Consider the following 16,212-nt stretch of genomic DNA (forward strand, 5'->3'; position numbering starts at 1 on the left):
TGTGTGAGAGGATTTTATCCGAGTGTGAATCCGATGCCTGTGTCACCAGCAGACATACGGATGATGATATTCAGTCATGAGGAGGCAAATTAACCTTCACTGATTCAATAACTCTAAGAACTCACTGGAACCTTATTCAGTTACATTAATTATCCGTGCTCATTACAGCTTTGAGGTGTAAATTGTTGGGTTGATCTCTGGTGAAATGGAACTGAGTTACTTTAATTGAATCATTTCTTTTATTTGGATATCATGTTTTTGGGAGAAATATAACAAATACACCTTAATATGCATCAAGGATCACATGTTAAAACACTGAAAGTTTTATATTTTTTTCCCAGCTTTTATGCATACCTTGCATTAATGAAACAGGGAACAGAAGTGGGGGATTACTTATAGTTACGACCCTCACACTGCTCTCTACAGTATGCAACTGATGTCAAATACAAAGCTTTAAAAAGCCATTTTGGACCATCTGCGCGTCCCCACACAACAGACTGACTGATTTAGCAACAAACTGATGACACAGTAAAGCATTTAACAGCTACAGAGCCAAATACAACTGCAGATCAGGAAAAGTTGGGATGGTATGGAAAATGAATTAAAAAAATTATAATGAACACCCTGTTACTCTTCCATTGAATTTTATCTCATAGCCCAAACTAAACCCACGATATTTTATTATTTTGCCTCATCAACTTTATTTTAGTGTGTAAAGGACTTCTGATTTTCGTCCTTTTTTTGCTTACATATTCTTATCAGGCAGTTTTCCCATTCAAATATTACATTTCAAGAAACAGATGACAAATTTGTAAAATACAAGGCATTGGTAAAACCACTTCTGTCAGCCGTCTTAACTTTTCACATGAAATTATTTTCCTGCTAAACTTCGTACGTTTTCTTTTTCTTTTTGAGCAGCTCCACTCCAATTAATGTCATCAGGGAAGACTGAGACTGTAAAAACACAGTTCTGTGAAGCAAAATAAACCACAGTGGTAACACTTACTTCTTATATTCAAAGAGTACATGACATCAATATTTCCAGTAATTTAATTCTTAAGGTCTGGTAGCTCCAGATTAACTTTGCACACCTCCTACCTCCAAATAGTTTATATTCAGTTTATTCAATTTTATTGGTATAGCGCCAAATTACAACAATTGTCATCTCAAGGCACTTTAATAATATAATCTAATTCAAGCCAATTGGAATTAAATTCATTGTAATCATAATCCATTGAAATCCAATTAATTAATTTAAAAATAATCCAATTAATTCATATAGAGCAATATCCTAGCTCAGGAAACCAACAGATTGCACCGAAACTTTGTGACTGTGGAAAGGAACGACTCCCTTTTAACAGAAAGAAACCTCTGGCAGAACCAGACTCAGGAAGGGTGGCCAGCTGCCTCGACCAGCTGGGGTTTGAGAAGACAGAAAAAAGGGGGAAAAGACACCATTCAAAGGATACCTGTTGGAACAGGGAAATACAAGTTAATAATCACAATAATGTCACATGTACATAATATCATTTGAGAAATTAAACAGGGGGAAAAAGAGAGCAAAGATGTGACAGATTAGGTCCCCCATCAGTCTAAGCCTATAGCAGTTTAACTATGGGATGTTTCAGGATAACCTGAGCCATCCTTAACTATAAGCTTTATCAAAAAGGAAAGTTTTAAGCCTAATCTTAAAAGTGGAAAGGATGTCTGCTTCCCGTACATTTACAGGCAGCTTATTCCACAAGAGAGGGGCCTGATAACTGAAGGCTCTACCTCCCATTCTACTTTTAGAAACTCTGGGAACAACAAGTAAACCTGCAGTTTGGGAGCAAAGTGCTCTGTTAGGAGAATATCCAATGAGGAGATCTTTAAGATATGATGGAGCTCGGTCATTAAGAGCATTATATGTGAGGAGAAGAATCTTAAATTCTATTCTGAATTTAGCAGGGAGTCAATGAAGAGATGCTAAAACTGGAGAAACATGATTTCTACTACTTGAAGTAGTCCAATCTTTTTATACCTGTATATCTTGTTCAGAACAACGGAAAGCTTACTCTTGAGGATGTGCCTTTTCCCTCAGCGTAACCATGATGTTTGTACTAAAATCTGTTTGTACATCTAATGCCAACACAACACAGATCTTTGAAACAGTTTCATACACTGCTTGCAGTTCAGACTTGTGCCAGACTTTTATTGTTTTAACAGTCTCGACTTGTAGCTTCAGTCTCCCTGCAAAGCCATTGTCACAGTGGGCTTTGTTCATAAAAATGTTTTCTGTGAAGTGCAGCAAACAAATCCAAACCTTTTCCTGCAAACGATATCCACTGAGCGTGTTAACATCCACTTTTAAAATACTTGCAGTGGATAACGTGCACACTCTAGCTCCTATAGACACCTACTGCCTAAAAGTCTGGCGAGCAAGAACTACTGAATAGAAAGTGCATAAAAATATAAAAACATGCTTTTACCTCTTTCTTTCTTTTTTTTTCTTTTTTGCTTTGGGTGACATTTAAGATAATAATACATAATTTTAATGTTGCGCCATGGGACCTTTAAACGGAATATTTTCAATAATACTTTTTTTAGTCTTGCAGGATTTTGAATGCAGAACTTTTAGTTGGAATGGACACTTTGGTAATAAATAAAAGGAATACTCGATCTGCAGATTAGAAATCATAAATTGTCAGAATATTTCATCAGTGCAGATACAACGCTCCTTGTGGGAACATGGTGTGTCTCTGTTTTTTGTTTGTAGGATTTACACAGCTTTACAAAGTTTGAAAGGTTTTCAAGGCTCATTTGCAAGGAAACTAAAACTCCTGTGTGAACAGGTGAGAGAGGATGAAATGAGTTCATTGTTTGTTCCAAAAATAGTACAGATGCTTGACAGAAAACGGAGATGGGTCCTGTAAAGTGTTAGCTTGCTCCTGCATCCTGACACAGTTTGACAGAGTGAGGGAATAATTCACTTTTCATCACCAGTTTCTGAACAGTTTTTTCTGAAAAAGTATTTTTCCATCACTTCCCCTCTGGACCACTTTATATTGGACTCTAAGGACATGATGTCATTCAAAATGTCAGTTACAGATGAGCACATCATGATTTCACAAGAATCCCCCCAGAGGTGAGAATTATGTTAAAGATGTTCTTTATTTCAGTTTTTCTCTTCAGAAAAACTCTTCAGGGCTTCCAATACTCATAAGGCTCATCTTACAACCAGTCTCCATCACGTGACTCATGATGACCCCCAAGGGTCTCTGTATAAATAACTCCCCCCATGTAAAAGTTTTGCCAAACTCTAGGAGTGCTGCGAGAAGATACAGAAGTAAATGTTCACGTGAGACACAGCTCATCGGTCTGGTGAGTTAACTACTAAGATTGGAGATAGTTAGTTTTAAGTCAATTTGGGGAAGTTTGGAGGGCGTTTTCTTGAACAGAAACAGTCATGAAATGCTTCGTTAAAAGGTGTGTTACTGAAGATTCTGGCAGCTCAGGCCAATTCTCCAGCATTTTCTTTGGCTATACGCAGTGTGCACCCTTCTAACGGACCTGGTTAAACTTAATTATCAGCGATACATTAAAGGAATGACTCTAAACACTAAACTGAACTCTGCCTGTTGTATTTCTTTAACTGAAACACTCCGCTCCTTGGAAACAAATCTTTGTGCTAAAACACGCGTAACGGTGCCAAAAAAGTCATTTAGTCGTTTTAATATGTTTTGGGGTTTTTTCAGCACACTTATAGGTCCCACACACAGACTCCAGAGAAAAATGGAACACCCGGAGAACTCTACAGCATCAACCAAACGTCTCTTCGTGCACACGCCGAGCAGCTTGGAATCCCAAGCAGACAGAGGCGACGGGAATGCGTACCTCTATATATTAATCGTCATGTCTTTTTACGGAGTATTCCTCTGTGGTATAATGCTGGGCTACTTCCGCTCCAAGAGGAAAGAGAAAAGGAGAACAAACATATTTACGCGCCTGGTGCACGAGGAGGAGCAGCGGGAGTGGGGTGCTCTGCCCAAGAAGCACAGCCTCACTTTTCCAGCCGCAGTATCGGGGCTGCGCTCGGTGCAGGTGCCTCTGCCTTTCTGTGGTAACCATGGCAAACAATTTGGACACCTCCATTATGAGGGCCCCCTGTCTTCTCCGCTTGCGTGCGCATTGTGCACGGAGCAGAGCAGCATCAGCTCCCTGTGCTCCTCCGCGGACACGCGCTTCACTATCGAGGAAGAGTCGGATAGCGGCACAGCGGAGGAACCGGAGGAGAACGCTAAGGGTGGATCGGAGAACAGCGCAGACGATTCGGGCTGAACTCACAGATAGGCTCTCAGGCGTCCTTGCAATTCAAAGACCCAAGAGCACGGTCACCAGCTGTTAAATCCTAACAGTTACATAAACAAACGTGAGCTGTATGTTTTCAATGAAAGAGATGGAAACAAAGAAGAGAACTGTTAGATATGACAGCTCTTATCTGCAGACCACTTAGAGGAGTATTTGCACACAATATTTTTTGTATGTTGTGCTTTGGATGAAGCAGCATACACATCACGTTAGGCCGCACATGATCATGTTCATTTAACAGTCAAACATTTCAAAAGAAAAGATGAAAGTTATTTGTTGTCATAACTCACAGGTAGTGGATTACAAGCTCAACCGTAATCAGTAGAAACAAACCAGAACATTTGTTAATATACTATATAATTTTACTGTGTCTGCGTGATTCAGCCTCTTTTTGTGGTGACCCCTCCCAGCTGGGGACCTGAACCCCCCCTTCCCCGCTCCATGACTCATCCTGCAGAGAGGAGGCTTTTTGAGCTTTTTGTGCACAGTGTGAACTTGACTTTTCTGACCAAGTTGGTCTTTGAAAACTGAAATGTACCTGGAACCCACTTGAAAGGTTGTCAGACCTAAAGTGTGTGCGTTGTAGCTTCAGGATAGGCACTGTTCTTACACAATCAATAAATTAGGTTTGCTTACAACCAATGCACTGTAGGCTATGTATGTGTATTTGTCACCATGTCAGACTTAATTTAAGATAGTCTTTGTAATGTTAGAAAAATGAACAATAAAAGCTTCTTAAATGAAACATATTCCTCTTTGTTCTGTCCTGAACTGTGTTGTTTCAGCAGTAGAGGGCAGTGTTGTGATTGTTGCCTCATACAATTGGGGCAGATAAAGGGGAGATGAAATGAGGAGTCTGACTATTATCATAATTCTATTTTTAGAATACCCACGTTATCACTAGAATTATGCAGAATGTGGCTATTCAGAACTAGATCAGCCCTGCCAAAGCCCATCGTGGTGCAGATGCTCAGTCAAACCTCTCTTTTCCTAAATGTCTCACACGGATGCTTTAGTGTTCGTCTCAATTATTGCAAGTATGTTTCAGATCAGACAGCGTGGAAGCCTGTTGTTGCATTTAAAAAGACTGACCTCACTTAATTTGTTTTCATTTGTTTAAGATATTTAGCTGCTATAGTTAAGTTAAGTTCAGGCAAACACCCATGAGGGATCATGAACTGCATTTATAGACCCATCAGTCTGAATTATCACATGTTGATTTGATACAGAAGACAAGCCGAAAACAGCAGTGATTCATGGAGGTTTTCCTCTTCTCTTTCAATCACACACACACACACACACACACACACACACACACACACACACAGGGTTTATCAGCAGCACCCCAGGCTGAGAGTCTCTCAGCTCACTGAAATGACAGCCTGTCACATAAACATTAGCAACAATGGCCAGAGGGAATGCACGCATAGACTCTATGACGTACAGACATCCCAGCCAACCTGACAGTCCCAAAGGTGACTGTAAGGGTCTGTTTGTGGGTGTGTGTGAGAGGGGATCGATTCTTTGTTGCCATTTAGTCTCATTTGCATACTGTAAATCTGAGAGAATTGTATCTGTTAATGAATTTTTATGGGTAGCAAGAATGTGGAGCGGTCTCTGTCAGGTTCGCTTCCTTCTTTGCGCAGGAGCATAAATTCTAAGGTCGCACAGGAACTGTGAATTTGAGACTGAACCACTAGAGGAAACCTTCATAACAATGTGGATCACTAGCTTGTCAGCTGCAAGCATCAATAGAATCCCATCAGGCCTCAACGACAGGTCTGTTTGGGGAGTCTTTTATTGGCATGCATGGGATCTCAGGGGATATTTAATTAAGCTCTTGTGGAAGACAGTTCAGAAGATTCATTCCTGTGTAAACCTGAATGATGAAAAAAAAAATGTTTTGAATCAGGAATCATCTATTTTTGTCTTCATGTGTCAATGGTTTAAACAATATATTTTCCACACGCAGCTTTGAGTTCTCTCACTTTTAAAATCTGTTTTAGGTAATTTTGATAATGGTTTTTACTTCAATTCACCTCACTGACAAAACTTCAAAGTGGTACAATATGCCCAATGTACTAAGCTAACAAACTGATGATACTTTGCACATCAGCTGTGCTCCTGTCAGGTTTACTCACTCTGCTCCGCTCTGCATCCCATATTTGGAAGATATTGGCTCCTAGTGTAAAAGATTGTGTAGACTACAAGGTTATCCTCCTGAATTAAAGTTCCCATGAAATGGCTGTAGAGCTATTTGCCTCTCATTATTTACAGATTTTCTTTAAGTACGGGCGCTGCCCCCACTGAAAAACAATCTCCTCTTATTTGTTGACTGCACTTACATGATCAAAAACCATGATCAAACCTCTCCTGCCATTCTACGTCAGCCCTGTTAAATTCATTGGAAGCCCTGTTTCATTGGAAGTAATCTGCCCCAATGAGGAGACGAGGACATCAGCATGCCTGATAAATGTCTAAGAAATAACAAACTTTAAAATACACAGCAGTGTAACTTCAAGTTTGAGTGCCTACAAAACTGTTAAGACTGCATGCAAAGGGTCTTGTTAGCCTTATAGCCACAAAGCCATGTTTTTCGGTTGCTATTGTCCGAACAGTGTCACGAATAAGAGCCCCTAAATCCTACAGCCCTGAAAACACGTCACATGAGTAACAACCCCTTCAGTCACTTTTTTGTGGGTGGTTTTGCCGTAATAGTTACTGTTACTGCATAATTCCTACGAGCTGCACCTCATATCTACTTTATAGTACAAAAATTTAAACCTATTTAACTAATATTTTTAATTCTGAAAACAACTAGTTTCCCCAATGATGTTTTAGACATGTCTTTTTCATTGGGTGAATCAGAGACCTGACCCTAAAGAGTTCTTATGATTAGTTTGAAAATAAAAACACATATTCAATTAATCAGCAAAAATGTTGATTAGTTTTCTGTATGTAGAGTTAGTGATTGCTAATTTCCACAACAACAAAACTCCAAACTCCAATATAAGGGACATGGTGGGTCATCTCTTTTACTCTCACCATAGAGATTAAATGAGTGGGAATTGCAGTGAAAAGAAGAGCAACTGTGGCATACACTGTAGCTCTCGCTGTCTTCCTATCTTCCGGACAGCTTGACACACATACAGACTGGTCCATGTACTCTAAATCTAATTTCCCACACAACATAAACACCCACTGAATAATTTATGTGCAAAAAAGACACAAAACCACACCGCAGATCTTTCATGTATTATCAACAAGGAAACTGAAGAGGATACGTCGCTGTGTTGGGAGTTATACGGAAGGGAAAATATTTGTAATCTGCCTCATTCCTCTTTTATAGGACGACAACAGTTGTTTGAGTGTGTGAGAGGATGGTGGGACAGTAGGGAGGAGAGTAGCGAGGGAGAGGAAGCAGGATGACAATAAAGAGCAGATGTGATGCATGGAGCATCTCTTTCACAGTCAAGCAGGATATTTATCATTAGAGGGAGTCAGTGGTGGGTTCTTCGTCCTGCCCCATGCCTCATACATACACTGCAATTATGAGGCTGGAAATGAGTCACTTTGGAAACCACCATCGTTCTCCTCACCAATCCCTCCTTCCTTCCTCCTTTCTTTTGTCCAAATAAACTTCTTTTTTGAGAATTCATCAGAGATGATTCTGTAAGGTAATTGATCAATCTGTAGACACTGCATGGTGGTACTCTTATTTAAAGAGATTATTCTAAAGTACAAGTAGTGCTATTAGCATGTTGTACATAACATATTTGCAACACCTTTTGGATGAGAGTGTAATTTGTCATGCTTTGAATGATGCTTTGAAGAGCATATTAGCTCACTGTGTGGGGAGCAGGAAATTCAAATGACATAGCTCTGAAAATTAAAACACAAACCGCACAAAACACAAACATACCTGTTCAGGTCGTACCAACCACTGATTAGAGCTTTCAGATAAAAACATCCATCCATCAATCCATTTTCTATACCCGCTTAATACATCAGTTGGGTTGCAGTGATCATCGGGCAAGAGGTGAGGTACACAGAGACAAACAACCACACACACACATGTTTTTGGATGGTGGGAGGAAGCTGGAGTACACAGAGAGAACCCATGCATACATGGGGAGAACATGCAAACTCCACACAGAAAGGTCACAGCCGGGAGTTGAACCTGGAACCGTCTAATCTGCTGTGAGGCGGCTGTGCCACACCACCGTGCAGCCCCAAACAAAAACAGAACATTCGAAATAATCCTACATTCTACATGAAAATCTGACACTGTGATATTTTGTAGAACACAATATAAGAAAAATAGGTATAAGGCCAGAGATATAATTGCTTTTGATCATGTGCTTCTGTGGTTATGATGGCTACTTCATGTAACCTGTGCTTGTTTGGAGTATTGGTTTTGCATGTCCGAAGACATTCATGCTATGTGGAAGGCAAGACATATAAAGAGGGCCAAATTTAACTTAATGTCCAATGTTGTTGATTTGGGCGCCTTAAATACCATCTACAAAGATGATAAGCCAATCTGTGAACAACTAATCTAATTGTCTATGAGAAAAGGACCTGATTTGTAACTTTATGCAGTACCCATTTTTGTAACCTGCTGCATGCTGTGTAAGTGTTGTATTTAAGAAATAAGAAGGCAGCAGGGAAGAGCGTATAAACAGGTCAGACTCAGTAGGCCTCCGTGCCACCCATCAAACCCGAAAAGATACAGTCTGTAGTCGAAGAGAGTTCTTTAAACACAACTGGCTACGATTACTGCAAATGTTACAAACACGGATGTAGCGACACCTACTGATTAGGATAAGGACTGCAGTGAGTCCAGCAGACTTCATGTATCAATTGAAGGGTTATGGATTTCTGCTGACATCACAATTCTCTGGGGCAAAGGCCAATGTGTTGAGAATTATCAGTCCATAAGAGCATGAGTGTCAGAAACTTTACAAGATTAAGATGACAATGAATAAAAAGCAGAACTCAAGGATTTAAAACAGCAACAAACAAACTGGTGGATAAAGTGGTGCTGGTAATGACCAACTTTTTTATAATCTGCAGTTTGCTTGTTAGGCTGCCTATTAATGACACAAAATGAGCTCCGTAATTCTTTACCTCTATGACACTCATGCAGGACTGTTAAATGAGGGTAATACACATCTTAAAACTTTTTTAAAACGATTTCCATGCTTGATTCGTGCTATTGAACACTATTATAAATTCATTGAGTAACATAGAGTCCAACATTTCCAAAGATATTGACAATTGGACCTTTATATCACATTTAATAAGTCAAATAGTCCACATTTGGAGGTTGGAGGGGGCGATGCACAACCAATTGCAAGGTGGGAGACTCAAGATCGCGTCCATTTCTAAACCCTAATGTCGTCATGTTACTTTACTTTGAGATGTCTGGTTTGCATTAGTTCCTGTTGTTTGAAAGTAACTTTAAAGTTCAAATTGTTTTTGATAGCTGTTTCCTTGTGTTAAAGTTATATTAAAATTGAGATGGTTAAGGTTAGGAAAACATCATGACTTTTTATAAAATATATCAGTGTATTGCGTCAAAATATATTTTTCCTGGATTGCTGCCTGCTGCATCTTTCCCCCTCAGCTAAACACACATGTGTTGGACATGCAAACCACACGGTCTACTCAATTACATTACTTTGAAAGTCATGCTGAACAGCATGAAAAAATCATCAAGTTCATCTAGTTTTCTGATACGGATTTCTCACATTCTTCCTTCATGAATTCCAGTTTATGCACAGAAAAAGGCATTCACATGATTTTTGTTTGTATACATTGTTTGCACATTGTAGAAAAACAAAAAACAGATTTTGCTGATCATACTCCTCCCCTCTTTATTCTTGTTGAAATGTATCCACTTGATAAAAGTCGCTGGGGTCAAAATCAATACTGAGCCAGCTTGATGTGTGTCTACTGTGGTACTATGATAAATTACCCAACCTTTTATGGATCAATGTAGCAAGTCTGTGTCACTCAGGCTCTGGCCGATGACTGATGGTTACTATTACAGAACAACCTGAATGTCTTAAAACTGTCCTATCACTTAGTCCAGTCTGTCTGACAAATTAGCCAGAATTTAAAGATGCATTAATATGTTCTTCATTTAGAGAGAATCTATTCTGCTTTCCTTTCTTGGTGTGACTTTTACTTACCTTTCTTTCCAACCTCTTGGGCTCCATCACTTTCCACCTGTTGCATATCAGTATATCACCTGGCTCCTACTGTATATGAAGTGAAGCTCTTTGTAAAGTAGTAAACCAGTCTTTGGAAACAAAGTAGATGAAAATATAGATGAGGCTTTTTGTAAAAACCACAACTATAATCTTAGGTTAGAATATTGACTCTGACCTTTGAGCATGATCTCAAAGACCATTAGTGTCTTATCTCCAAAAGCTTCTTATTATATTCAGTTTGTTGAAGGCTATTCTTGAGCAGATCAAAATAATTATTAAGTTTAACCTTTACTTTAAGCATGAGCTGTCACTCATTCTTGTCAACTGTCACTTATCACGTAAATGCACAAACTGTCAGCGCCAACAAAAGACACAGAAAATAGATCTGCTTTTTAGTATGTTTCTTTTAAGAATGTGGGCAATCCTTTTTTGCTCAACACAAACACCAGTCAGGAGTCAACCTTTTACTTAATGAGTGTTACCATAGAAACCTAAGTGGTAAATTAATTTGCAACTGTGCAGCTTGTCAAGAATTACAAGAATAAATTTTTTTTCTTTTCAAGCCACAGTTCTGGCTGCATAATGAACACCAAGAAAAAGAAAGGGAGCTAAGCAATGTAACCCTTCCAATTCTGAATTAAACTAATCTCTGAACTGTTCTGTGATGTTAGAGTTGTACTGATGGAACAAACTGCTGCAAGTTTCTTTTCATCAAAAATCCTTTTCTGTTTTTTCATCTTCACTTTCAGAATTCTTTAACAATTTTCAGTTACTGTTGTTGTCACTAACAGTATGTACCTTACATGTGTCATGATGTGCTTCTTGCTACTTACATCTGTGGACATAACCAGTAATGAGGATTACACATTAGCACAGCCTTGCCAACATTCTTCATTATTACTGCTAAAATGCAATCAATGAGGAACAAAATTGATAAACTTTGGGCCAATGTTAAGTTTCTTTACAGAATATAGACACCGGTGCATCCTATTTCTGGCTGAAACCTGGCTTCATAAAAAATTACTCAGATTTCAGAATTTTAGTCCAGAATCAGTCACTTAGGGAGGCAATTATACCAGAGGGCACTGTCATTGGGCACATATATCACACTGAAAGTGTCAATGCTGTTTCTTTTCAAAAGACAGCTACACAAGACTTTGATTAAAACCTGATTAACTTTGGAGACTCCCCTATCAGCAGAAGCTGTCCCAACAATCGCATCTGTTTTCTATGGATAAGTGGGATGTCGGATTAGCTCCAGATCATTTGGGCAGTGGTCCAGACGTTTAACTCCTGCTGACATTGATGACGTAAGAAAGCACCTTTGAGAGCTTTCTCATGCGTACAATTGTCATTGTCAGAAAGAAAAATGGTACCATACGAATGTGTATTGATTACAGGATACTGAATAGCTGCGCAATATCAGTACACCGTACCTTGCATTGAAGATGCACTGGATTCCTTGTCTGGCACCAAATGGTTTTCAGTGTTTGACTTAATAAGTGGTTATTATCAAATTCCAATGGCCTAAGAAGACAAGAAAAAGTCAGCATTCATTTGCCTGTTGGGGTTCTTCCAGTTCGAGAGAATTCTTCCACAGGGAATGACAGGAGACCCATCCACTTTTCAAAGATTAATGGAAAAGTCTGTTGGTGACATGAACCTTTTGCAGGTCCTTGTCTTTTTGGATGATATAATTGTCTTTGGAAAGTCCTTAGAGGAGCATGAGGAGAAACTTCTTAAGGTGCTCGACAGACTTGGAGAGGCTGGGCTGAAGCTCTAACTTGACAAGTGTCAGTTTTGTCAGCCAACAGTGAAGTACCTTGGTCACATTCAGTGGGGTTACATGAGTGCCATCAAATTGGATTAATGACTAAATTACAATAAGACTGAGTTAATAAATTCATGTAGACACCTTAATCTGACAAAAAACTGGATTGGGTTACTCACGATCGGATTAAGACCCTGAGATAACTTGATCCAAACGTACACTAAACATGCATGTAGACGGCAGAAGCACGTGATGGATTGGATGGAACATTCTGCACATGCTAGAGATCTTTTCCCGGGATCGTCACCCAGAAGTCGAAGGAGACGATATTACTGTTGTTGTTGCCGCGGTCAGAAAGAAATAAACAACACGATGGAGAATGCGCCATTGTGCATCGCGTTTGTGCCAGAACCATGCTCATCACAAATGTAGAGGGATGTAGCTTCATCTTGTTCTTTGTTCGCCATCTTTCTCGATTACCTGAGTTTGCTGTTGTTGTTGTTGGCAATAGTTGGAATGGGTACAGCGCCATTTATCGTACCAGTGATTCGATTCATTCACCGCCATATATCCAAGGATAATTACCCTTGCTCAAATAAGGAGCATAACCCAACTATAGCTATAATTGAGTTAATCTCATCATTTAACCCCACTGATTGTGTCAGCAGAAGGTGTCACACCTGATCCTGCAAAGATAGAAGCAGTTACTAACTGACCCCAGTGGGCTGATCTGAAGACCCTGTGGTCATTTTTGGGTTTTTGCAGGTATTCAAGACGATTAATTTTCAACTATAATTCCATAGTGAGACCCTTTATAGAGCTAGCTAAAGCCTATGCTCCCACACAAAATAGTCGAAAGCAAAACAAAGATCTCTCCAAGAGCTATCTGAAATCAACTATCTGGATCAGTCCCGCACAGATGTTTTCTATGGGATCATCTACTGTCTGACACATGTCCCAGTACTAGCATTTGCACACCCAGAGAAGCCATACATTCTCTATGTGGACGTTAACTTAAAGGGGATTGGTTCTGTTCTCTATCAGCAACATTCAGTGGGTTTGAGACCATTAGCTTTTGCAAGCAGAAAACTGAGCCAGTCAGTGAAATGGTACCCAATACACCAGTTGGAGTTTTTGTCACTTAAATGGGCTGTTGTTCCATGATTACCTTTATGGGACCCAGTTTACAGTACGAAGAGTCAATAACTCCTTGACCTACGTGTTCTCAACTGCTAAGCTGAATGCCGTGGGACACAGATGGCTTGCTGCTTTATCTACATATGACTTTGATGTACTGTACACACCGGGCTGTCACGATCATGCTTGGCTATGTTGTTGTTTTGGTTTCTGAGTCTTAGCTGGGGCTGGACAGGTTTCCTGGGAGTCTGGATTGCTCCTGTTGCCACACCTACTTCTCATCTGCCCTCATCAGACACCATTTAGGAGCTGCAGGAGCCATCAGTCTTGGCCAATTTGTCTCACTACCTTAGTGGTAATTAGGCCAACTCCAGTGTTTTCTTTGCGAGTTATTCCAAATCTTACCTTGCCTTTTGTCTCCTCATTGCATCGTTTCCCTCCTCTACTCTCTGTACTCTGGTTTTCTCATGCCAGTATTGACGTCCATGGTTGGATTCCTCTCACCAGCCAGACAACCACACAAACCACCCCTTTTGGACTATTCATCACCCTGGAAATCCCTCTAACTTTCTCCCTCCTCCCTCAGAGTTCCACGTCCTTGACCCTCCACAAACTCCACTTATTGATAAATGCTAATTATACTCTGATTCACCTTGAGTCCTGTGTCTGCTCTTGGGTCCATGTTTGTGAGGCGGCCAGGCTTCTAGTCGTGACATGGTACAACATATATGCTGACCTCCTTATATGAAACTTTCCAGATGATGATCGCCCTCGGATTGGGAAACCATATCACAGGATGGGGTAAAGGCTATCTGTCAAACAGTCAGCATCCCAACATCCTCTGACAGTTCAGTCCACTATGTTTGTCAGCTTGGAGCTCCCCCAAAGTGCATTCTTGACATCTATTAATTCCCAAAGCACATGGAGCTCAAGTTTTAGAGATACATATCAAAAGATAAGCTAGTACATGCACAAAAAGAAGCCCCAGTCATTGGACCACCAATTCAGGCTTTTCAGCAGCATAAATGCCCAGAAAATGCTAATAATGATCCAGAGTTTTCCCAACTGAAACGAGAGAAAGACAAACTGATTTTGAAAGACGGTCTCCTCTATCGTCCATCCAAATTGCCCTCAGAGGAGAAAGTCACTCAGCTCATCATACCAACAGAGTATCGTGAGACTGTTTTGAAGGCACTACATTATGATTCGGAACACCATGGAATTGAAAGAATAACTGACCTGCTGAAGTGGCAATTCTTCTGGCCAAGATGCTGAGCAATACATTAAGAACTGTGGACAGTACATTACACGCAAGTCCCCCGGATAAAGAGCAGCTCACTTACACCAGATCACCAGCAGGGGACCAATAGATCTTGTGTGTATAGATTTCCTTTCAATAGAACCAGACTATAAAGGGATGGGTGGTGTATTGGTGGTCACTAATCACTTTCCATGCACTTTATGCACAAGCTTTACCCACAAAGAACCAGAAGGTTCAAACTGTGGCCACGATTTGAGTTGACAAGTATTTTGTGCACTATGGTCTACCAGCTACGATCCATTTTAGATCAGGGAAGGGATTTCGAGAGTGGGCTTATCCAAGATCTGCTAAAGATCATGGGGATTCGGAAGTCACATACCAATCCTTACCACATGCAGGGAGGTCCTCAAAAAAGAACAAGGTTCCTAACATAAAGAGCAAGACACTGACACTGGAAAAGAAACGTCAGTGGAGTCAACCGTACTTCCATGTCCATGCATACAACAGTACTAAGTGTGATTCGATAGGGTATTCACCTTGTGACTTGATGTTTGGCCTAGAAGCCAGACTTCCTGTGGACTTGTGCTTTGGAATGTTTGCAGACAGGAAAGGAGACAGCGGTTCCTGCTATGTGGCAAAGTTAAAGAAAGACTTGCAAAAACCCTATCAGTTGGCATCTGGAATCGTACACCGTACCTTGCTGTAGGAAAAAATGCCAAATCTTCCTAAGGAGGAAGGGGGGATGAAAGGACACCAAGTCATTTGGGGAACATGGCCAAAACACTTGAGTTGGGAAGCAGGCTCAACCTTCCATTCCCTGAATAGAACTTTCTACACATCAGGTGTACTGAGAACGAATGGATCTCACCCAGACGCTTGGCCGAGGCAAGCACCAACAACAACGTTGTTTTTAAAGTTCCTACTTTTAAATCCACCCGTTCCAGAGGCTCAAAAGGGGGAACGGTAGAAGTGTCTTATAACAAAGGAAAGTCCCACAGTGGAGCCAAAGGTTTGGAGACGGGGAGCTTGCAGTGAACCCCGCTCATGAATCGACTATTCAAGGGATGCTGCCCCACAGTTTTCCCCTCAAAACTAACATTGCAGGCTGAAATTGCTAGGTACATCATGATGGAAGAAAATGCTTTCCCTCTGTCCACCAGATCCTGGAAGAAAGGTAATATCACTGCCACAGAGCACTTAAATGGTATCTCTTTCAAATCGAAGCACCATTGCTCAAAAATGGAACAATTGCACTCATGGAGAGACCTTGTATCTATCATCTAACGACTGACTTGCAACTTTTCGGCTTTGCTTTGAGGTAAGATGTAAAGATGTATTACATCACTTCCTGTTGCCTTGTGTGTGTACTGTAACATTTCTTGCTCCTCTTGAACTATTAATAATCACCTTATTTCTCCCTATAATTTACACATCTTGCATAGTTTACTCTATCGCATACTTGTTATATTCTAACACTC

The 16,212-nt window shown here is 40.3% G+C and overlaps 1 protein-coding gene across 1 annotated transcript; it reads left to right on the forward strand.

Annotated features, from left to right (window-relative positions):
- Positions 1 to 3,306: 3,306 nt before the first annotated feature.
- kcne4 (potassium voltage-gated channel, Isk-related family, member 4) lies at positions 3,307 to 5,078 on the forward strand. Its single transcript, XM_072393013.1, has 2 exons — positions 3,307 to 3,360; positions 3,735 to 5,078. Exon 2 carries the CDS (start codon positions 3,772 to 3,774, stop codon positions 4,315 to 4,317), a length of 546 nt encoding a protein of 181 aa, XP_072249114.1. The 5' UTR covers positions 3,307 to 3,360; positions 3,735 to 3,771; the 3' UTR covers positions 4,318 to 5,078.
- The last annotated feature ends 11,134 nt before the right edge of the window (positions 5,079 to 16,212 follow it).

Source organism: Leuresthes tenuis, unplaced genomic scaffold, assembly GCF_036924035.1.
Source record: "Leuresthes tenuis unplaced genomic scaffold, fLeuTen1.0.hap1 SCAF_9, whole genome shotgun sequence".
Lineage (NCBI taxonomy): Eukaryota > Metazoa > Chordata > Actinopteri > Atheriniformes > Atherinopsidae > Leuresthes > Leuresthes tenuis.

Bases quoted from the DNA above. Each gene is read 5' to 3' on its own strand.
- kcne4 (XM_072393013.1), top strand. From the start codon at position 3,772: ATGGAACACCCGGAGAACTCTACAGCATCAACCAAACGTCTCTTCGTG.